This window comes from Zingiber officinale, chromosome 7B, assembly GCF_018446385.1.
Source record: "Zingiber officinale cultivar Zhangliang chromosome 7B, Zo_v1.1, whole genome shotgun sequence".
NCBI lineage: Eukaryota > Viridiplantae > Streptophyta > Magnoliopsida > Zingiberales > Zingiberaceae > Zingiber > Zingiber officinale.
This window is the reverse complement of record NC_055999.1, coordinates 108,023,805-108,048,949: the sequence shown is the minus strand read 5'-3', so window position 1 is coordinate 108,048,949 and position 25,145 is coordinate 108,023,805. Positions and strand designations below refer to the sequence as shown.

Here is a 25,145-nt window from a genome sequence, read left to right as displayed (position 1 = left end):
ATATGAAGGGTTTCTTACTAGTCCATTCCTCATATGGAGTAGTTGAGATTACCTTCGTCGAGACTCTATTGAGCAAGTAAACAACTATCATGAATGCATAACTCCAAAAAGTTTTGGAAGATTTGCACGATCCATCATTGACCTAACCATGTCCAACAAGGTTCGATTATGCCTTTCTGATACACTATTATGTTGTGGCGTATATGGCGGAGTCCATTGAGACAATATATCATTATCCCTTATATAATCTTAAACTCTTGGCTTAAATACTCACCACCTCGATCGAATCGAAGTATCTTGATATTTTTACCAAGTTGTTTCTCTACTTCATTTCTGAATTCTCTAAACTTTTTAAAGGCTTCAGACTTGTGTTTCATTAAATACGCATACCCATAATGAGAGTAATCATCAATAAAAGTAATGAAGTAACTATAACCTCTTAGTGCATGAGTTGACATTGGTCCACATACATCGATATGTACGAGCCCAGGTAACTCATCAACTCGTTCACCCTTTCTAGAAAAATATAACTTTGTCATCTTGTCTTTTAAACATGAATCGCATGTATCAAATGTATCTAATTCAAATGATTCTATAACTGCAATCTTTTATAATTTAGACATGTGTTTCTTGCTTATATGGCCAAGGCGATAATGCCACGAGTATAAGGTTAATTGATTATCTAATCAAGCATGTTTATTACTCGTATTGATATTGAATGTGTCACTAGATGTATCTAACGCGTAAATGTCATTGCATAAAGTTCCAGTGCTATGAAGAATACTATTCAGTGATATATAACAACAATTGTTACTAAAAGTCAAATGGAAACATTTTCTATTTAAGCAAGAAATATAAATAATGTTCATTATTCATGCGGGAACAAAATAACAATTATCTAGTTCTAAGACAAGTGTACTAGGAAGCTGTAACAAATATGTTCCGATAGTGATTGCAACAACCTTTGCTCCATTCCTAACTCGCAGACTTGTTTCTCCCTTGGCGAATCTTCTGCTATTCCTTAGTCTCTGTATATCATTACATATATGTGAGTCACACCTAGTATCCAATATCCAAGTGTCTAAGGAAATAATATGACAATCAATAAAGAAAATATCTAAAGAGGATAAGACATCGTATGTCTTATTCTTCTTCACAGACTCAAAATAGATCTTGCAATTTCTTAGCTAGTGTCACATCTTACCACAATGATAATATGAGTCCTTTGGAGTTAGCTCAGTCAGTTTATTCAAGTCCAAAATCAAACGCAGATTAACAGAAGTCATAATTAAATGATTAACTTAGAAATACAAAAACGAGAATGTACGAGAGACATGGTATTATTTATGTAAACAATTTACATAAAAGTCCGTTTATTTATCAAATTCAAATACCCTTATTTTTGAATTCGGGAGATGGTAAGTTTTCTCCAAGTGGGTTGATATCCACTACATATAAGAATAACTTTGACTTTAGCCAACAAGTTATTCTTAGTTATAGCGGTAGGTAACAAGTTTACTGATTGCATATCACTTATATGCAACTATCACATTATACTATCAACTAATTAATTTTCGTATAAACATCGGGTTGTTAACACATTAACAATTATATATCAAATGCATATCATCCAACTTCACATCTATCCACATTGATTATGACTCTGGCACAACAAATCAATGCTTCAAGTTTAAAATTGACCTGTTAATCATGAGATTGTATCTTTATAATTTAAACATATTTAATTTCGAGTTTGAACTTGACTTTGGCTAACAACTTAAACAAGAACTTACATTCCAGTTCTTATTCATTAAATAAATAAATTCTGGCGCTTACCATATTAACGTAGGTTTTAATATTGAGTAAGAAATTTGATCTCATCTACATTATCCAAATATTTTATCTACGTAATATTACACGCATGATATAAATGATGACATAACACATCGAAATCACATCACACGTATGATAAATCTAATTATATCATAATTAATACATCTACATAGCATACAATATGGTATGAACATGACATAAATTTACATATGTTGTAATTCTATTTTGGAAATAAAAATATGTTATAAATCTGATTTTAATAAATCAAAATTCAAATCAAATTAGAAAATCAATTTCTAAATTTAATTAATATATTTCATCTAGAGTATTTCTATCAATTAAGAATATTTAATTATTTTAGAAATAAAATTTTAAATTAATTTCCTAATAATTTAAAAAAATAAATAATCAATACTTCTTAATTTATTACAAAATAATTCAAATCTAGATTCTTTTATGATTTTTCAAATATTTCTAAATTTGATATTTCCTAATAATTTAAGAAACTTCCAAAAATAAATTATTTTAATAAATTTAAATTTTTTAAAAAAGATTAATTCTATAATTTAATTTAGAATATCTCAAATCTGAATTTTTAATAATTTTTCAAATCATTCTAAATTTGGTATTTCCTAAAAATTTAGGAAACTTTCAAAAAAAATAAAATATTTTAATAAATCTAAACATTCTAGAAAAAATTAATTCTATAATTTAATTTAAAATATCTTAAATCTGAATTTTTAATGATATTTAAAATCTTTTAAAATTTAATATTTCCTAATAATTTTTAAAAAAAATCAAAAATAGAATATTTTAATAAATCTAAAATTTTTAGAAAAAAATAATTCTGCAATTTAATTTAAAATAGGTCCGATCTTAATTTTTTTAATATTTTTTAAAAAATTTCTAAATTTGATATTTCCTAATAATTTAGAAAATTTTCTAAAAATAGAATATTTTAATAAATATGAAAAATTAATTATAAATTAACAAAATATTTTTAAATTTTATAAGAAACTTTCCAAAAATGAAATTTTCTAATAATTTAGAAAACTTTCAAAAATAGAAAAAATCTAAATAATTTCAGAAAAATTCGAAAATTAATTACAACACTAATTCTGAACCGTTAAATAATTTTATGATCATGTCGAAGTACGACCATGCTCTCATACCACTGTTGAGATATGCCCGATGCGTGTGCATGCTAGAACACGTTTTGTAAGCATACACAGTGAAAAATAAAACAATAATAATTTCTAATTATTACATCACACACACCACACACATACAAAAATACAACATGCCAACATGATCGCATAATTAAAATTTTATTAAAAATAAATTTATGCCAGGTATACCTTACGGATGATCTGTAACGAGAAGGATATCAATCGTAGCAATATTGTCGAATCTCGTCTCTATTCGTATCCATACCGAGCTCATCAAGACAACTCCTTAAGTACAAGCATTTCCTTCGGAAGTTACTAACCACGAGCGAAGAAGAGGGATTAAGAGAAAGAAGAAGAGAAATACACAAAAGAGAGTTTTTCTCCCTTGTTGTGGTCATGACAACAAGAGAGAGCGCCCTCTTGTTGGTAGTAAGAGAGAGAGGAGGATTGGATTTTTAAAAGTTAATCAATCAAATAATGAAATTTGTTACTAATTCTCTCTCAATTACATCTATATATAATCATCTTTAATGAGTTAGATTAGAAAGTCCAAATTCAACACATTATCCCTTAACCAAAAATTAATTCATTAACCCCTTGGTTTAGTTCACAAGTAAACCAAGTTGGTTCATGACTAATTCATGATTAAACCAAATATGATTCAACTCTACCATAAGAGTTGTAGCTCATCCGCACTTCCATCATGACAAATATTTATATATTTGTCTTATGTATAGTCCAACCAAGCATTTATCTCTTGATCTAAGAATCATAATCTTTAACTTGTTTTACACCTTTTAAATACTCGTTAGTGCATTTGACCCAATAGATTCCTGGTTTATCTTGATCACCCATAATTAACTACTTAATTATAGAACGATCATGAGTGATATCTAGTAGAACATCATGATCCCCAATTAGCTAAAAAACCATAGTTAATCTTAAAACTAATTCTAAATCCTTAAGCAGCTGCAGTGAATCGTGTCTTGTTATTTTCACTTGTCTTATACTCACTTGGTTCAAGATATGATTTATGTGTCTGTCCCCACTAGACTGACTACATCACACCTAGCCCAAGTAATACTTCCTCGTTCTACGAATTCAAATTACTCGTACATGTGTACAGAGTCTCGTACTCTTAACATGTGATGTTTTGACCAAAGAATTTGAGTAATAATTCTAACGAGTGACCATAGGGCATACGTCTCCTCGCAAAGAGAGGTGAATCCTCTGTGGGCTATCCAAATATCTTCGGACATTTCGACTTAAACTCAATTATCCCAGACTCACACTTCAATAAAGTACTTGCTTAAGATATCAAAGTATAAGTCTCCATGACCAATATGACTTGTATACCTCAAGTCAAAGAAAACTTGCACTCGAGCTGCAAAGCTGCAATAAAAGCTTCATATATATATATATATATATATATATATATATATATATATATATATATATATATATAATATTACAGCGAGTCACTCCAATAAACTAGTTACCATAATTAACATCCACGTTTAATTCTCGACATCCCAATATTTCTAGCCAGTGAGAAAATAGTTGCTTGGCGAACCAAGGAATATAACTGGTGCTAGTCTCACAGAATTGATGATGTCTGAATGCATCAATTCGACGACTAGGAAAATTTCAAAACGTTTATAATTACACATGTGGAGATAATCACTAGTTGTAATCCAATTACAATTTCTCTCATGCTATGAATTGTATTGCAGATATTCAATAAATGATTTTAAGACAATCAAACATATAATATGTACTCTAATAGTAAATCTATATTTTGTAAAAATCATAAGGCAATTACCCTAGGACATCCCTCAAAATCTACACTTCCACTTGGCCTAATGTCAATCGCCACGGTGTCCTAAACCGTAAGCATGGATGTGACTCTCAAACTTACTTTGTGGTAGAGTCTTTATCAAAGGATCCATAAGTTTCCTTTCAGTAGATATTTTATCGAGCTGTATTTCTTTCCTACTAATAATCTCCCTGATCAGATAATAGTGGTGAAGCACGTATTTTGATCGCTAATGAGACCTAGGTTCCTTTGCTTATGCAATAGCTCCGGTGTTGTCGCAATTAACAGATAATGCTTCAATAATGGACGAAACTACTCCAAGTTCGGCAAAGAACTTCTTGATCAAAACTACTACTTTACTGCTTCCGAAGCTGCAATGTATTCCGTCTCATAGGTAGAATCTGCAAGAGTGTTTTACTTGAAACTTTTCCAACTAACTGTGTCTCCATTTAATATGAATATGAATCCAGACTAGGACTTGGAATCATCCTTGTAAATCTAGAAACTTACATTTGTATATCCGCATATGATTATATCACCATCTCTATATACCAAGAACATATCCTTAATTCTTCTCAAATACTTGAGGATCATCTTGACAGTCATCCAGTGATCCATTTCTAGATCAGATTGATATCTGCTCGTAACACTCAGAGCATACGATACATCGGGTCTAGTACATAACATAACATACCTGATAGATATTATTGCGGACGCATAAGGTATCTTATCTATGCAAATCATCTCGTCTTCTGTGCGTGGATATATAGACTTCGAAAGGTGAATTCCATGCCTCATAGGTACAAAATATTTCTTGAATTCAGACATACTAAATTGTTTTAGTACTCTGTTTATATATGTCGATTGTGAAAGACCAAGCAACCTTTTCGATCTATCTCTATAGATTTTCATCCTGAGGATGTAAGTTGCTTCTTCCATATCTTTCATGGAGAATGTTTTGGACAAACAAACTTTAACTGACTCGAACTATCACATTGTTTCCTATAAGCAATATGTCATCAATATATAACATCAGGAATACGACCACATTCCTACTAACCTTTTGATACCCACAAGGATTGTCTGGATTTTGTGAGAATTAGTATTTGAAATGGATATATGGAATATGACCACACTCCTAAATGAGACCTAAATTCTGGAAGGTTCGAATGCATCAATTTGACAACTAGAGAAATTTCAATACGTTCATAATTACACATGTAGAGATAATCACTAATTGTGATCCAATCAGAATTTCTTTCATGTTGTGAATTATATCGCGAACATTCAGTAAATGAGTTTAAGACAATCAAACATATAATATACACTCAATAGTCATCTATATTTAGTAAAAATCGTAAGACGATTGCCTTAGGACATTCCTCAAAATCTAACACTCCCACTTGACCTAATATCAATCGGCATAGTGTCCTAAACTGTACGAATAGACATGACTCTCAAACTTGCTTTGTGATAGAATTTTTGTCAAATGATCCGTTAATTTCCTTTCAGTGGATATTTTCTCAAGCTGTATTTCTTTTCTACTAATGATCTCCTTGTTCAGATAATAGCGGTAAAGCATGTGTTTTGATCGCTAATGAAACATAGGTTCCTTTGCTTGTGCAATAGCTTCGGTGTTGTCGTAGTAAATAGGTAACGCTTCACCAACAAAAGGAACTACTCCCAGTTCAGCAACGAACTTCTTGATCCAAACTATTTCCTTTACTACTTCCGAAGCTATAATATATTTCGCCTCATAGGTAGAATCTGCAACAGTGCCTTTATTAGAACTTTTTCAATTAACTGTGCTTCCATTTAATATGAATATGAATCCAGACTAAAACTTGAAGTCATCCTTGTACGTCTAGAAACTTACAACTGTATATCCGCGTATGATCATATCACCATCTCCATATACCAAGAACATATCCTTAATTCTTCTCAAGCACTTAAAGATCATCTTGACGGTCATCCAGTGATCCATTCCTGGATTAGACTGGTATCTTCTCGTGACACTCAGAGCATACGATACATAGAACCTAATACATAACATAGCATACATGATAAATCCTATTGCGGACGCATAAGGTATCTTATCCATGCAAATTCTCTCGCCTTCTGTGCTTGGGCACATAGACTTCGAAAGATGAATTCCATGCCTCATAGGCATGGGGGGCAACAGCATTGGTGGTGGCCCACCTGCCGACGATGGAACTCTTAGTATTATGGGATTCTACCGGTGGAGATAGAAGATAACGGCCCTTGTTCCGTATAAAAATCTCTCCTCCATGCTTGAATTTTTGGATCCGCCACTGCTCATAGGTATGAAACATTTCTTAGATTTAGACATGTTAAACCATTTTAGCACTCTGTCTATATATGTCGACTGTGAAAGACCAAGTAACCTTTTCGATCTATCTCTATAAATTTTCATCCTGAGATGTAAGTTGCTTCTCCCATATCTTTTATGGAGAGTATTTTGGACAACCAGACTTTAACTGATTGGAATTGTCACATCGTTTCCTATAAATAATATGTCATCAACATATAATATCATAAATACGATCATACTTCCACTAACCTTTTAATACACACAAGGATAATTCATCTCCTAAATGAAACCTAAACTCTGAAAGGTCAAATCAGTTGAACTTCTCAATGCAGTTGTTCTAGCAACACCATCATCTGTGTATGCACTTGGATATATGCTTTCAGCTTTTGCATTAATTGACTTTGTGTGTACAAGCAGTCCAAACTTTAGAGATGAAATAGTTGCTAGTAGTGGTGGAGTAGCCATGGGAGACTGGAAGGTTTCCTTTTTGCTGCTGCATTCTTCTTCATTAGGGATGGTAACGGGGCGGGGCGAGGCGGGTTTGTCATTCTCATCCCCGCCCCATTCTCATTTTTTCGGGTTCGGGGATTCCCCATCCCCGCCCCATTTCTAAATTTAATTTATATTATTATTATTATTATTTAATAATAATTATTAATGATAATATTAATATCAATATCAATATCAATAATATTATAATTAGTAATATTTTCAAAAATTCTAATATTAATATTAACACTATTATTAATATTTTTTAAAAATATCATATTATTATTTATTAATATTAATAATAATAATATTCGGGGCGGGTTCGGGAATGGGGATAGTATTCCCATACCTGCCCCAAACCCGCCCCATCCCTGAAAAATCGGGGATCCCCATCCCTATTTCGGGTTTTCCCCGAGGGGCCCCAAACCCGTGGAGAAAATTGCCATCCCTATTCTTCATCTGGATGGAAAATTTACAAAATTCAAATACAATAAACATAATATTCATCATGCTATAAAGGAAGTGTTTTGGGAAATTTCTACAAACATGAGCAAATCCATCTCTAATTAATATAAGTTATAAATGCTTTACTCATATTTTGGAGTTGGGTAAATACATCTACCTGTAAATAAAACCAAGGGTTTCAACATGCATAGAACAGCAATATAAACAAATGAAAGGAACAAAATATTAGAAGTATTTGGAACAAGGAATTCACCTTGGGATAGAGTCGAGCAATTATATAGAATTTGTATAAAGTACGATCACCACCTTCAGTTAAGCATATCGACAACTATATCGGTAGTGGTCAAAGGAGAAAATCAGAAAGTACTAATGTATTCAGAATTTATTTTACCTATCTTGAAGAACAAAAAATCAGTCCATGATTCAAATAAGAATAATATCATGAACATCAAGTATATCCACACTTGTTGCCACCAGCATAACTAAAAAAAACTTATAATCTCTTGCAAAAGAAAATTATACCTCCAGATCACCTTGCCCTATCAGATTTACCTAAAGATTTAGGTCAATATAAGCAAATATAATCTGAGGTTCCCATAAAGAGACGACGCTTTATAGTTGTACCTTGGAGTTTCACTAATTCAAGCAAAACAGTTTTAACCACATCAAAGATATAAAGTTTATCTAATATCAAAGATATAAATTTCATTAAAAAAAAAAGAACAAGCTCAAAATGTGCTTAGATTTGGTATTAGAGAGAAAACATTGGGAATGCTGATAAAATTTTGCAAGGTAGGAATTGCCTCGTTCAAGTAAGCTAGCCAATTGGTATTTGTATAACAGGAGTATAAGATGGACTGTAGAAAAAAAAAAAAGCACAATTTCTTACCTTTAATAAAAATAATACAAGAGAACAAAACAATCTTGAATCTACCAAATCAAGGCGATTTTATAACAATACAAGGCATAGTCAACCTAGTAGTATGTGGAAGGAATATAAACAAGAAATATAAATGCTCATCTAACCTCATTGAAAAATATAATAGATCACATAAATCAAGAAAAATTACCTTTATTCCGCTTCGTTCAAATGCCATTTCTGTTGGCGGCATCTGGTCTCTCACATCCATCGCGATGGCGAGTGGATGTAAATCACTGACAGTGCGATAAATGAGAGGCACGTCAACGATAGAAGAATGATTGAGAATTGGTCAAAACCCTAATTAGGATTTGCACGAGAGAATAGTTCATGTACTTGCCCCCGTGTGAGGTATCCTCGTGATCGAGAGAGGCAACCTCGGGGCCGCTGCGTGAGGCGGCCGTGGGCGTCCTCACCACCGCGCGAGGGGCAATGGGAGTTCCTCGCCACAGTGCGAGGGGGCTGCCAACGACCACGTCGTAGCGCGAGGCGGCCGCCAATGGCCTTGCCGCCGCGCAAGGTAGCCGCCGACCCCTCACCGCAGCGAGCGTCGCGCGACCTCGGGAGTCAGGAATGTGACGGAGAAGTTAGGTTACGAAGAAAGGAAACAAAAAATTGGGAAAAGAAATTAAATAGGATTAATAAGTTTAAAGAAAAAAATAAAATATTACTTTTATTTTTATAAAATATATGAAATATTATTTTAAATATATTTTATATTTTATTTGTAATCTTTATTTATAAAATCTATTTTGTTTATCTCAAATTCATTTTATATTACATTTCAAATTTATCTGTAATTTATGAAACAAATTTTATTTCTCTCATAAAAATCTATTTCTAATTTGTAATCTATTTTTATTTTGTTTATAATCTGTATTTAGTTTTATTTATAAAAGTTTATTTACAATTTCGTTACAAATTCATTTCAAATTCTGTCTCAATTTTTTAAAATATTATATTTTATTAAAGTGAAATGGATTAGTAATTCCGTAGCATATGTGCCTCTAATTTATATAAATCTGAAATAGATTTTATTTTCATTTTAAAAAAATTATCATTAATTTATAGAAATTTGAAATAGATTATTTTCTGTCTCAAATTTTTATTAAATTTTAAATGAATTTTGTGACATAAATTATAGGGTTTATATTTATTTTTGTTTATAAAAAATTATTTACAATTTTGTCTCAAATTCACTTCAAATTTTGTCTCAAAATTTTCCCCCCAAATATTATATTTTATAAAAATGAAACGGATTAGTAATTTTGTAGTAAATCTGTCTCTAATTTATCTAAATCTAAAATAGATTTTAATTATGTCTCAAAAATCTGTTTCTGAAACCTTATTTCTTGTAGTGAAGTATCAAAATATTTGCGGGGTGAAGCTATTTTAACTACTACATATTTAATTAATAGAATGTCATCTAAAGTTCTATAATTTAAGACTCCATTCATACATTTACAACATATTTTCCTACTATTTGTCTTTCGGCTAATTTACCATTAAAAATATTTGGTTGCATAACTTTTGTTCATGAACATAGGATAACCGAAAAACTTGAGCCAAGGGCAAGGAAATGTGTTTTCGTGTGTTACTCCCCTATGAAAAAAGGTTATAAGTGTTATGATTTGATCTAAAAAAAATTTTATGACAATGGATGTCACATTTTTGAAACACAGACCTTTTTTAAGAAAATTCATCTTCAAATGGAGAGTTTAAGGGAATATTCATTTACTAACTTTAATAATATATTTTTGTCAAATGATATATTGAGTTTGAACCTACTACCTCTGAACAAATAACACATGGCCAAGGATCTGTTAGTGCAGGTTGTATTGATGATCGAATTTTGATGTATGACAAATAAGTTAAAATTAGATGTGTTGTTTGTCTAACATTTCTACCAAGTGTACAGGAGTTGACGAGTCTGAATGACCTAACACTAGGCTGAAATCAGCTAAGTCCGCGGGATCCGTGGAACCCGATATCTAACGAGAAGTCCAGTTGGGTCCGTGAGACCTGACAATTAACTGAAGTCCGGTTGAGTTTGCAGGACCTCGCAACAGGCAGGAAGATCTGGTGGATCAAAGACAAATCAAGCAACTGCAGTTGTTAAGTAAGAGGTAAGCAACTGGAGGAGAGATCCAGTGAGGACGTGTTCTCGGTTAAGGGAACTATAGGTGTCGGTCCAACTTAGGTCTATTTAGAAAACCTAAGTTGAAACCTTGACTAGATCCTGGTCTCGAGGGGGCATGATCTAATTACTACTACTATCCTACTAATTTATTCTAACTTTATTTTGCAGGATAAACATATTTTTATTTATTCGGACTAACTCTTTTTTGCAGGAAGAATAAGTGCGAAAAAGGGGAGTCTGGGCGTCCGGAAGGGATCCAAGCCCTCGGAGCTGGTCCAGGCACCCGAACCAGCTCACCTGGGTGGGTGTCTGGGCCATCCGGGCGTCCGGAGTTGGTCCAAGCGCTCATACCAGAAAAGTTATCCCGAAGCTGAGTTGGAACGCGACGATGGGTCGAACCCACGTCAATGGTCCAGGTGCCCAGAGGGGTTCCAAGCGCCCAAAATGGGTTTATATAAGGGTCTTCGACCAGTAGCTTCAAAACATCATCTGCTAAGACTTTCCTTCCTGAGCACTTCTTCAAAAAGGCTCTGACGATGTTGTAACGCTCCACCGACAATCAGACATCAAGTTTTACTTAGTTTTCTTTGTTGTCAGTAATCTTTCATATATAGTTCTTGTACTTTAGTATTGTATATTTTCAAACTATTAGTGGATTACCCAATAAAAGGGTTCGATGAGTGCAGGCCTTGGAGTAGGAGTTGTCAAAAGGCTCCGGATCAAATAAAAAATTACTTGTGCTAGCGCATGCTTGTCTTCTTCCTTCTAGTTTCCTTCTTTTTATTCCGCTGTGTAATCCATTTTAACTCTCGATTTTTTAAAAATATTATTCCCCCCCCCCCCCCCCCTAGCATATTTACGGTCCTATATGATCATTCTTTGAAACTCCTTCATAATAAGTGATGTTTCCACTGAATCTAGACTTACATTGAGAATCAAAAATTCCAAAAATTAAATTATGAAAAACCTAGTATAATGCCACAACATGATATGACAGGTAATAGATTCAAGGAAAAGAAATAAATTTAGAAAGAAATCATCTACATGAGAAAGAATCATCAAAAAGGGAAAGATGAATCATTGCTATAGCATAGCCGTGATTCTGAGCCGAGGGAGAATCTTCATCCTAGTACTGATAATTCTCTTCCAAGGTCTAATAGTTAATCTGAGTTTGACATACTAATAGCTCTTCGGAAAGGTGACAGATCTTGTACCAAACATCCTATATCAATGTTTGTGTCATATTTAAATTTATCTTCATCTCTTGTTACTTTTTGTTCACAGTTATCTTGTGTAGACATTCCTAAAAATGTACAGGAGATCCTACAAGTTCCAAAGTGGAAGGAAGTTGTGCTTGAGAAGATGAGCGCTCTTGAGAAGAATAATACTTGGAAGATTGTTACACTACTAACAGGGAAAAATATTATGGGATGTAAGTGGGATTTCATTATTTAGTATAACTTAGATTGATCAGTGGAGAGATATAAGGCTATATTAGTAGCCAAAGGATTCACTCAAAACTTAGCTAACTTAGTTTGGGGATATTAAAACTTGTATAGAATTATAACATGAAAATGAAAAGAAAAGAAAGCATGTTGTCTTCAGGTGACAAGGGAGAGCTTAGCTAACATCACGTAGAATCAAGGAATGTATCGGCACCTTGCTTACTACAGAGGTTGCTGATGCAAAGAGGGAGGTGTGCTGTGTAGGTGGTGGAAGTGGTGGAAAGGAAGGAAAGGAGGTGAGATGGAGGAAAGGCTGCCTGCAATGCTGAGACGATGGGGAGAGGAAAAGGGTCGGCTGCCGAGAGATGGGGTGGCGATGCGGAGAGGAAAAGGGTCGTCTGTGGAGAGATGCAGAGGCGATGCGGAGAGGAAAGTTTGGTGACGAGCGGCTGCATGCGGAAAGGGAAAAGTTTCGTGACGAGCGGCTGTGTACAGAAAGGGGAGAGCTTTATGACGAGCAACTCCTCTACGGAAATCAGGAGGAGAAAATAAGGTAGCGTTTGATTTGTAAATTTTTTATTTTTATTTTTTAAGAAAATAGAAAATATGGTTTAGTTGGTAATTTTTATATTTATTTTCTAAAAAAAAAAGATGATAGGATGATAAAGATAGACTCCCAAAAAAAAGTCAAAGTAGTGAAAATTGGCTGACGTTGAGGTCAAGTCAAAAGGTTAAAGTCGCAGGGTCGGATGAACCATGAAATTACATACTACGGATCAGGCAAGTTTGGCCGACATGCCTCAAAGTTGGTCAGATGTGAAAGGCTGACCAGACCGTCCAAATGGCCATCCTCCGTAACTTGCAACTGAGATCAAGAGTCAAATACTAAGTTACCCGGCCCACCATCCTTGTCGATCGGACTTTAAGTCCGATCAAACACAGTGCGCCTCTCTGACAACATGAAAGCCAAGTAAAGAACATATCAGTAGCTTTGCTCTGTACGACTGAGTTGGCGACATGCCGGTCGAGTGGCGGCCGATCGACCTACAGTGAGACCCACATACATGTCCTGTCGTACTCTATTGAAAGTTTGTGCTGAAAAGGACAGAGAATATCCCGTCAGCAAATCATCTTTAGAAGCTTCCAGCTTGTCAACTCATAGTGATTCGCGGGCTTATTTGAGGAAAGGTATCAGAGACACTTTATGGTCTATCCTTTCTTAGAAATGCTTTGGAAAATGTGTTAATATTTTGAGATACGTGCACAATGCAATATACACACTATAGAAAGGGTCTCCATCTACAAGCAGAGGTATATGAGGCTTCTTACTTGCACACGTCTTTCACTACAATTTACTTTCTTCTTCTCTGAGACCAAGCACTAACTTAAGCGACAAAGGGCCAATACTATGGATCCCTTCCTTAGCCCGACACTAACGCTTCTTGTCTTGTAGGACAACACGGAGTCTTCACTGAGTCAATAGTAGAGCCACGTGCTAGCTCACTGTCTTTACCGATTTCAGATAAAATGAGGAGATTAGTTTATAAGAAAATAGAGAAGGTTAAAAGTTATTTTATGAGAAAAAGGAAAACACTTATTTTTAAAAAATAAAAATAGAAACAAACCACTCACTATATAATCAGGTTTAGGGACGGCTTAATGGCTAGCGCATGAAGTGTTACCATCATGAGGTCTGGGGTTCGAATCTCGGTAAAGTCGAGGTAAATATCTCACTTATGTGTTATTCACTATTCTAAAGGCTAGTAGTCGCCCATAATTTACATCCTCCGTATTGACCCTGGGACAAGGGCGCTGAGAACGAACGTATTCACCTTTTGCCATCAGGTTTAGGAGTTTAAGTAATTATATAATTTTTATAATAATATTTATCAAATATGTTTGATAAAGTCTAATTTAATATTAATTGTTTTAAAAACAATATTTTTGATAAATAGCATTGTAAGGTGTTTTTAACAACACTGTAATATCGTCCAGAAAATATCACAGTAGACTATTTTTTTTTTTTTATAGTTCGTTATTTCATACTCTTTTTCTAGATGGGATCGTGAGGGAAAGAATTTCGTTGGCACCAATCTGAAACAATATACAATGCATATGGTTGTAGTAAATCGAAAACACTCTCTTCGCACTGCAATTTCCCTTTTACAATACCAAAATAAAAGAATTAAAATTAAACTGGTATCTTCATCCATTATTTAATTAGAAGACTCGTTCCAGTTAAAAAAAAAAAAAAATGTTTCACGAATTCGATATCAAATACTGACGATAGTTATCCCATGCTTCTAAATGTCCTCTATAAATTTTTGTACATTAAAAAAAATGGATTCAAAGATGGGTTCAATGAATGGAAATGAAAAATTAAACTACCATTATGATACATTTTGATCAAAAAGACTTAAAATTTGATCAACTTGTTTGAATTTTAATAATTTTGATTAAGGTTTTGATAAAACAATTAAAAGTAATTTTTATTAAGTTAATCAATTTTAATTAATTTATAGTAATTTTAATAATATGTGAATAATTTTAATTAATATCATAATAATTTTAACTAAGTGTCTTTTCAAAGTAAAAAACTGATAATTCAGTGCACGAAATTTTCACTATATAGAATCCTAAAGAAGAATTTATTATACACCATCTTACTTTATATCTTAAGAGACTGTTTCAAAGTAAAATCTCAATGGAGTCTTTTCAAAGTAAAAATATATTAAAATATTTTTTAAAATTCACACATGCTGATGATAATAAAACATACCTTTATACTTTATAATTTTAAATTTTTTTCCCTATCGAAATGATAAATCCTTTTTAATTTAAAATGATATATATTTTTCTTTTTTTAGTAAAAACATTTGAAAACCCGTTCTGAAAATTTTCCATGCTTATTAATGGACGCAGTAATACAAGGCCACGTGGCTCTTCTCATGTTCCACTCCGGCCACCGGAAAACAACCTCACGGCCGGCGGCGTCACGGCATGAAGTAGCGGCCGCCACACTGGCACCGCCACACCTCCGGGTAGTACTCCGCCGCCTCCTCTGCCTCCGCCGCTGCGGCCGGAGGCACCCGCACGCGCAAGGGCCTGCACGGCGCGCACCCGTCGCACTTGTCCACACACCTCGGCGGATGCGACCCCGGCTCCATCAGCTTCCTCCTCAGCCGCTTCCCCTCCTCTGCCACCTCCGCCTCCGCACTTATTAGTTCCTCCCGCGGCGACGGCGTCCTCCCACTTCCTGCACGAAACCAACAGAGTAATCGATTGTGAAATTATCAAAAGACTCCTTAAAATTTATCATCCTTCTCAATAAGCCACTGAAGTTTTATTAACATCAAACCATCCCTAATGTTTATGTTTCCACGTAATGTACTGTCAAAATTCCCTCCCTACAAAATTAAAATATACTAAATCATAGGTGCCATTTTGAAACTTACCACAACCGGAGGAACAGAGATCCGAACAACCTCTGCAAGCAAACGCAAGGAAGCAACAGAGGAAAGACAGCCAGAGACAGGAACAGAGCGTGAGCCCTCCCTTGGGCCTCCATTCTCTCCTGCCTCTCATATCTCTCGGAAACTGGTCCGAAAAAGAGCTTGGATCTCTTCTCTTCTAAGTCGGAGCGCAGCAGTCCATCGCATTAAATTTGGTTCCCAAACTTTGCCGCTCCATGCAAAAGTCGGCCTCGAATGCTATGTTTAGACGGAGCAGTAGAATTACTGCGCGAGGTTTGAGCTTTTTTCATGAGCCAAATTTAGGGAAACAATGACGTCGCGATGGCAGTGGTTCCAGCTCAGTGTCTCGCCAACGCTTCTGCATGGAGGGCGATCTCGGCCTTGACATTGGAGTCAGGGAGTGGCATGGCACATGCGAGGAATTGGTGGCGTGGGAGATGGAGGAATAAAGGCGAAAAGGAAGGTAGTGAGTTGTTCCTTAGTGGCTTTTGCCATGGCGGCAAGGGGACAGTGGGGGCGACTCTGCTGCAGGGCCACTGCTCAAATGTAGAAATGAAACAGCAGGCTACGTTAACCGCGGTCAGGGCTGGCCTAAGCATAGACCACATGGAATTTTCGCCATGAAATGTGGTTTCCATTGGGCTGGGGGCCTTCGGTGCAATAAGTCAAAATTAGGACGGACTTTTTAGATAATAAAGATTTAAATCTCAACCGGGAAAAAAAAAGGGTGGAACCGACTCTCTATTTTATTTTTGATAAGGTAATCAAATTTAGTCGAATCCAACTTAAAATAAAGTAAACGATTGAAATGGTTATTTAAATTTGACTAAATTTTTTATTATCATGAGCTTGGTCCGTTTAGTATTTGATTTTTTTTTCATTGATGATATGGTTCACAAGTTTGTTTGTTATTTTTAGAATTATCGATAACATGTTATGAATAATAATGAGTTTAATATCCTATTCAAATTCATTTATTCTCGTCAAAATTTGAAAGTTTGATTCACTAACTGTTAAAAAAATAATAATGTGTTTATTGTCCAGAGAGTTATTATCTTAATTCTAAAGGAATGTCGTCCAATCACTTGAAAACTGGAGTCCTGGGCTAAAGCGGTATGGTCTTCATCGGCTTTTTAAAAGGTTTCAGGCTAGAGCCCAAATTAACTGGGGAAGACCATTCTCTCATAGTTTGGTATTGATAAAAATCTTCTCACCATAATTCAGACAAATCAAAGATATAATTTTCTTTTATGGTATTTTTGGTACTTCAATGATATCGATAACCAAGAGATCTAACATTATTAGCTATCTAGATTAATGTATTTTTTAATTTATTCTAATAGTTAATGAAAAAATTTTATGAGAACATATCGATCACCTTCAAAATTAGTCAGCTTAAAAAATTAGATATCTAGTGTTCCTGTCGGGAAGCTGAGAAAATGAACCTACCGGTGTGATGTGTCTGGAAGGTTGACCGCATCCCCATGACCCGGTTGATGATCTGTCCTCTACATTGACCGGATCGTCAGAGGTCCTCCTCCGGTCAACTGTACCTGCATCCAGCGACCGGGCTCCCCCGGTCTCTGGTACCTCGGTGCTCGAGGCGAATCCCACAAATGTATGAGTATCCAGATAATAATAGAATAGTAGTAAAATAAACAGATACCGAGTATGAGAACGTACCCTGGCCCAGGGGGGCGCCCTCGGATGGATGGAGGAGCTGATCAGATGCTGATCGAGTCGTCACGGTCCCGCCGGAAGGATGGATATGAATCAGTAGTGGAGCTGGATATAGGAGCAGCGGCGTGGAGTCCGGTGTGCCATGTATCCACAAGGCGGCATGTAAGCCGAGACATAATGGCTCATAGGCCGATACGCGGCACGCAGACCGGATAGCACAGATAGCTCATAATCATAATAAAGATGCAGAATAAAACCCAATGGATGTACATATCACCACGGAGGGACGGATCTACGCCCAAAAGCAATGGAGACAACAAATGTACAGCCGTCGATGCGGACTGTCGGGATGCCAGAGCGAGCTGTGGGGGATGCTGGTCGCCGGAGGCGACTGCGACAGTGGCATCCGGAGGTGGCAGCGCTGGGCGCCAGAGGCGCTGACCGCCCAAGGCGGCTAGGGCAGTGGCTGCCGAAGGCAGCGCTGGCTGCTGGAGGCGACGGATGTCGCTAAGGGCGGCGATTGCCGCCAACGGCGGCTACTGCCGCTGGGACAGCGAGAACCGCCAGAGGCGGTGCCCACTAGGGGCGTCGCTGACTAGGATCCGAGGCGCTGCTGGCGTGGAAAAAAGGCAGCAGCGCCCTCCGCCGGAGGTGTCTGCAGACAGGAGGAGAGGGAGGAAAGGGAAAGATAGCCTGGACCCTTCCTGAGACGCTAGCCGTGCGTCACAGCGGGGCCGGTGTGGAGCTCGACGGTCGAGGACGAGGAAAGCATGAGGTCCGCCCGCTGGCCGTCGAGAGGGTGAGGGTCTGCTTGAGGAGGCCGGAGGACATGAGATGGAGGAGAGGGGCAACCGGTGGCAGGCTTCGGCGTCGACGAGAAAGGGGAAAAAACCCACTGGCGGCCGCCTCCTCCACACACGAGCCGCCCCCCTCTAAGAGCACGAACCGTGCTCTTTTAAGCCCAAAAACCCTAAAGGCGAAATGACAAAAAAGCCCTCCTCCTTCTCCTTAATTACTCCCATGCCATTCCCTATATCCGGATCATCTAGATTACCCAAAAAAAAAAAAAAAAACTAGCCCCCATGTATAGACATAGTATATTTCTTGATTTACCTTGATAGTAGATGAAAAAATTTAGAAGAATTAGATGAGTCACATTCAAGATTAGTCAATTTAAAAAGTTAGATATCTAGATTATCCAAAAAAACGTATAACTAGCCCCCAATTTGATAGATCTTGGAGTCAATTTATAGCATATAAAATATTTTAGTAGGTATCTAATCTTATACAAGGAGGTTAACATAAAATGCCCTCTTCATGATTTACCTATTTATTTTGTTTCATGAGATTGATGATATTGGATCTAAAATGAATATCATATTTTCGCTCTATAAAAGATATAACTAAAATTATAAGTGATATTTTCCTTCCAATAATTTTAAAACAAAAATCAGAGCAATCCCTTATTACAATTTTATTTTTTTTTAAAAAAATGTATATTCAAACAACACTTCATTATATTTTAAGTACAGACTACAATACATTAAAATAAATCAATTTTAATTTGATAACAAAATATTATACACGTAGGATTTTTATATCAACTTAGTTAAAAAAAATTATTAAATGATTTTGATAAGTTAAAATTATTTTAAGTATTTTCTATAATATTTTAAAGTAAGTTGAATTAAAAGAAAATTAATTTGGGATGAAAAATATGATAAAATTCTATTTTAATATATATATATATATAAATGATATGCTGCGGACAAAGTCGTACGAACCGCTGCGGACTTGCCTTCCTGATCGGTCACCAGACTGATCAGGGAACCTCCTGATCGGTCTGGTGACCGATCAGAAAATGATCAGTTCCCTGATCGGTCTGGTGATCGATCAGGAAGGCATGTCCGCAGCGGTCCGCTCGGGCTTTGTCCGCAGCATATCATTTCTATATATATATATATATATGCTGCGGATAAAGCCGTGCGAACCGCTGCGGACTTGCATTCCTGATCGGTCACCAGACCGATTAGGGAACCTCCTGATCGGTCCAGACCGCTGCGGACTTGCATTCCTGATCGGTCACCAGATCGATCAGGGAACCGTTGCATTCCTGATCGGTCACCAGACCGATCAGGATGTTCCCTGACCGGTCCAGAGACCGATCAGGAGGTTCCCTGATCGGTCTGGTGACCGATCAGGAATACAAGTCCGCAACGATTCGCACGACTTTATCCGTAGCATATCATTTCTATATATATATATCCTCTCCAATCCATATTCACATCATAAATGTTACGGGACCCATCTTGAATAGTGGGCCCTCAATAATTTAAATAGAACATCGAAATAGAAACAATTGAATTTAATAAGACGTGGAAAGGGACAAAATAAAAGACATGACTAATAAAGTGGCTCCTTAATTCAGGGAATTGAGCACGCTACCGGCAAGACACAAGGGACACTCCGAACTTGACTTTTTTTGGAAACAAGAAACAACACTCAGATCACACGGCCCCCTTCTTCTACTTGCCAATAACTACTTTTGGAAGTACAAAATATTCATAAAATTAACTTAATTATCAATGTTTTAGAAATATGAACTCTACTTATGCCCTAATTGTGCACATTAAATTACAATCCAATCTAAATTTATCATAATCTTTACAATTAATTCATCTCTAATATCTTTTTTACTTAAATTGGTCAAAATCTAATTCAACCGTAGCAGGTTGGGTTATGACCCCGATATGATTGATCGAATCATAATGTTGAAACAACAACCACCATCGCACCTAGCTTTAGCTTATAGGGGGCCCTCCTAATTAATTAATTAATCATTAGCGCAAATGACTTGTAATTAGAGAATGCCCCTACGAGACCTAAATATTCCATATTATCGCAATTTAAACAGGAACACAGCTCCACCTACACCTGCAGTTCTGACCTAAGCACAATAATGGAGATTCAATTTGTTAATTCTTTTTTTTTTAAAAAAAAGAGTAAATTAGTAGATAATTATAAATTAATTAAGACACCTGTGATCCAGCACACGAGAGGAAGATCCAACTACGATCACACGCCTAATCCCTAATCTAATTTTGTATTCACCTCTATTATGATCTTGACTCGACTATAGACCATGAGCCGAAGTGGAAGCTATGAGGGTTAGATTTCTGATCAATAGGTCCATATAACCCTAAAGGAAATGAGATCTGAATCGAACCAAACTAGCTAGTTATAAAGTCATTATCCTTAAAAAATTAAATAAAACTTTAGCCAAACTTAGTAGTTAACGATATACTAATATTGCTGCTAATGAAGGCTAAGACTCACTTAATTTGTCCTCTATTACCAAATTAGTTTATAATTATCAGTAGATTATATTATTAGCCACCAAGTTTCGCCCCTTAAATACACACTGCACCCCCACGTTCGTATCAAACAAATTGAGAGGAGGAAGGAGAGAGAGTTCAGTTCAGGCGATCGAGCCGAGATCGGTGCAGTTAGATGGGAAACAGCCTGAGATGCTGCTTGGCATGCGTGCTGCCCTGCGGGGCCTTCGATGTCGTCCGAATCGTCCACCTCAGTGGCCAGGTGGAGGAGCACAGTCGCCACGTCAGCGCCGGGGAGGTCCTCGCGGCCAACCCCGGTCACATCCTCAGCGAACCCTGCGGCAGCTCCCAGGGCGGCGGCGCAGTGCGACGCTGCATCTCGATCGTGTCTCCGGAGTCCCAGCTCCAGCGCGGCCACATTTACTTCCTCATCCCGGCTGCAATTGCTACCTTGCATGATCATGAGAAGAAAATTCACACCAGAAATCATCATCATCAGCAGCAGCAGCGGCGGCAGCATGAATCTGTCAAGGATAGACAGGACGTGAGTCAGGAGAGTCCTGCCGGGGAGAATCCGAGCCACCGCCGCCGCCGTAGGACAGGCCGGGTCGGAGTGTGGAGGCCGCACCTCGAGAGCATTTGCGAAGGCTTGTAACAGTTTGCCAGCACTTCAGTAATGGAAATTGAGCTCAAATATATCGATCGATACAGAGACCATCTATATATGGAGTTGAAACGCAGTGATAAAAAAAACAAAAGAATCGGAAAGATATGTAGAATTGCACAAATATTAATTAGATCGAGTTCTTGACACAAAACATCTAAGCAGATTCAAAGCTTCCTGTTGATCCACATGATTGTCTTCTCAGCTCTGTCTTTAGCTTAATTACTGAGCCAGTTAATTTTTTTCAAGAATGGATAAGAATTTCATCTAAGAAGAATTTTTATAGCTTTCTTTACCTTACACGCAGTCTAAAAGATATCATATTTGACTCGAGAAAACGTGCGGTTGCAGGTTTTAATTCAAACAATGATTCAGTAAAGAGATCATATTTGATACTCGTGCCAGAGCAGAAGACCTCCCTTCCCTTCCCTTCCCTTGGGTGGAAGGGAGAGAGATGGCTTGTTAGCTTAGCTACAGGTTTACAGCTAAGGTGATGCATTCTTTAGGGGAACCTATTGACTGCAAACGCTTGGATCCATATCAAGACACTGTTTGCAGGATTGTTTATACAATCATACTGAATATGATTCCAGAATATCTACTATTTTATGCAGCAGAGGCAGCTACGAGCAATGGAATTGAGGGAGCTAGAGTTATATAATAAGAAGAATCAGTGCACGACTAAGGGGTCCTCGATCGTGAGCTTAAAATATACAGCAATGATTGATTGGGTCTGGTTAATGGTGAAACAGAGAGGTCAAGAATGATGAAGACTGAAACCAACTGCAAGACAAAACTGCATCTACTGTCCCTTGACAATGATCAAGTGATACTATATCATGAGATATTTTTAAAAATACATCAGTAGTGCTACTACTATAATATTATTTTTTACTTTCCATACTATTAACTTTGTAGTTTGTAGTTATTATAATGAATAACACCTAATATAATCCTATTATAATATTATGGAGTTATATAAGCAGTTTCTATACAACTGTATAAGCTATTAAGTAGTTATTATAATTATTTTTAAATAATTTTGATCAATTTATAATGATTTTAATTAAATTGGTAAAGAATATTTTGATATAATTTTGAACATTATTTATCGAAATGTTATTACCAACTAAATTAAATAATTTTAAAACTGATCAAAATTATTTAAAAATAATTATACTTGTCACATTGTTGTAGAAGCTATTAAGTATTTACTAGAATACTATAATATTATTGTATTAGTGTTACATATTAATAATTAGCTGTAATTATTACAATAACATTGAAAATAAAAGTATTTTTGAGATAAAATATTTAATCGGATGCTCTCTTTAATTTGATTTTTGTTTTTAGAAAAAACGAAGTGCCTTTTCACGATTTACATATAATTAATTTAGAGTGCCCTATAAAATAAAGGAGGGTGAAATGACATAAGATGGTTCTGAAACTTGAATGGTTGACCAGGACAAAAGACATACTGCACAAAGTCAGTAATGAGCAAGATAGCAACTTGCTTTAGGTCAAACGGCTAACAAACAATTCAACTACTCCATTATTTCAACTATTAACTGAAAATTTGATCAAGGAAAATGACAAAGAATCGAGTTTGTTCTTAAGATATATATATATATATATATATATATATATATATATATATATATATATATATATATATATATATATATATCTGAACGTGCCAAACAAGTTTTGGAGATATTGAGTATTGCTGAGTTCAAGATGAAAAACAAACAAACAAAAATGAAGCAGCATTCAACCGAATGCAAACAACATAATTTAAAAGAAATAAGTCAGGTTCGGGGATAGGGATTATACTGGGCCAAGATTTATACAAATACCACTGACTATTTGCTAGTATAAATTTGAAGAAAGGATTTAACTTTGGTAAGTGTTCAAATATCTATTACAAACATAATATGAATGAGAATTAAATTTAAATCGTTAGATTAAGATTGATAATTCTGAATCGTCAATTTGAGAAGGAATAAGTACTCTTTGGATGACTCAATCTCAATCATTGATTGACATCCAAATGAAGAGATATTGAATCTCTTGGGAAGGGATGCAATCTAAATCATCCAATTCAAATTTGATGGTTGAGATCTAATTGAAGTAACATATTCTTATACCCTTTCACTTAGTATAAATAAGACCCCTCTCTTTCTCATTTTACTCAATTCATTCTAATTCAAAGTAGATATTGCATTCCATACTTACTGATCCTGTCCGAATGCTGAATCAACGGACGCTGGGCACGGGGCGCTCTCCGACTGCTGTCGTAGATCTTCGACTGATGGCACGAAGCTCCGGCGAACCTGCACAGAAGTCGGTGTTGGAGTGTATACTGAAAGCCTAAGCTTTGTAAACATTCATTATGAATAAAGAATCACATTTTGTCTAATTATCTACATTTGTTTGTAGTTGTTCATTTAATTTATATTGTAGATAACATAGTATGTGGTGTCACATACAGAAGATGATGTTATCAGTACCTTATAAATTATAAACAGTAGCTCACGACCAGAATGGAAAGGAACAAACCATTAGAAGGTCGTAGTGTAATTAGGTATTAGTTTATCTTGACTATATAATTACACTAGTACACTCAGAGTGTATTGAGTAGGACCATTTGAGGTCGTTTCTTTTATACTGACTTTATAAAGGAACAAAGACCTCGGTTATTACGGAAGTGTGTGCTCTTAATCCTAATATAATAACAAGCACATATATTTGATATTTATTTCTTTAATTTATCAATGGGTGAGATTTATTTCGATGAATCAATAAGCCCGATAAATTGGGAAATGATATCACTTATAGTGTGTGTTGTTGATTATAGAAGGAAACTGTGTCCTAGAGATACTAGGTTGATAATGTCCCCAAGAGGAGCTCATAAGGATTGTCATGTTAAACCCTGCAGGTGGACTTAGTCCAACATGACGATAAGGTTGAGTGGTACTACTCTTGGACTAAGATATTAATTAAATGAGTTGTCAGTAACTCACTTAATTAGTGGACATTCGATATCTTAAACACAGGGAGACTAACACACTCATAATAAGAAGGAGCCCAAAAATGTAATTTGGGATTGGTGCGGTAGTTCAATGATAGTTCTCTAGTGGAATGAATTATCATTGATAAAATTAAGTTGTGTGTTCGGGGCGAACACGGGATGCTTAATTTTATCAGGAGACCAAAACCAATTCCTCCTCTCGGTCCATATCGTAGCCTCTTAGGGTGACCTGGTTAACCAAGCTGAGTCTTGGTTAGGGTTTAGATGTTTGACAATAAGATATTGATCGAAGAAGAGTCAAGTAGGTCAAGGTTGACCGGATACTTGATCGGGAAGTCCTAACTGGCAAGTTAG

At 35.9% G+C, this 25,145-nt stretch overlaps 2 protein-coding genes and 1 long non-coding RNA gene across 3 annotated transcripts; 1 reads left to right on the top strand and 2 right to left on the bottom strand.

The window, feature by feature from the left end:
- Nucleotides 1-750: 750 nt before the first annotated feature.
- LOC122004046 lies at nucleotides 751-9,626 on the bottom strand. The gene is made up of 3 exons (XR_006118194.1): nucleotides 9,360-9,626; nucleotides 9,175-9,259; nucleotides 751-1,028 (listed from the first exon to the last, which is right to left on the bottom strand). It is a non-coding gene; the product is annotated as an uncharacterized LOC122004046 (long non-coding RNA).
- A 5,901-nt stretch (nucleotides 9,627-15,527) lies between these two features.
- On the bottom strand, nucleotides 15,528-16,491 carry LOC122004044 (EPIDERMAL PATTERNING FACTOR-like protein 5). Its single transcript, XM_042558989.1, has 2 exons — nucleotides 16,064-16,491; nucleotides 15,528-15,864 (listed from the first exon to the last, which is right to left on the bottom strand). The coding sequence occupies exons 1-2, from the start codon at nucleotides 16,191-16,193 to the stop codon at nucleotides 15,602-15,604; spliced, it is 393 nt and encodes a 130-aa protein (XP_042414923.1). The 5' UTR covers nucleotides 16,194-16,491; the 3' UTR covers nucleotides 15,528-15,601.
- A 4,689-nt stretch (nucleotides 16,492-21,180) lies between these two features.
- LOC122004043 lies at nucleotides 21,181-21,982 on the top strand. Its single transcript, XM_042558988.1, has one exon. The coding sequence runs from the start codon at nucleotides 21,272-21,274 to the stop codon at nucleotides 21,749-21,751; it is 480 nt and encodes a 159-aa protein (XP_042414922.1). The 5' UTR covers nucleotides 21,181-21,271; the 3' UTR covers nucleotides 21,752-21,982.
- Nucleotides 21,983-25,145: the final 3,163 nt, after the last annotated feature.

Bases quoted from the DNA above. Each gene is read 5' to 3' on its own strand.
- LOC122004044 (XM_042558989.1), bottom strand. From the start codon at position 16,193: ATGAGAGGCAGGAGAGAATGGAGGCCCAAGGGAGGGCTCACGCTCTGT. The intron at 15,865-16,063 runs GTAAGTTTCAAA...GGTTTCGTGCAG, and splicing joins TCTCTGTTCCTCCGGTTGTG to GAAGTGGGAGGACGCCGTCG.
- LOC122004043 (XM_042558988.1), top strand. From the start codon at position 21,272: ATGGGAAACAGCCTGAGATGCTGCTTGGCATGCGTGCTGCCCTGCGGG.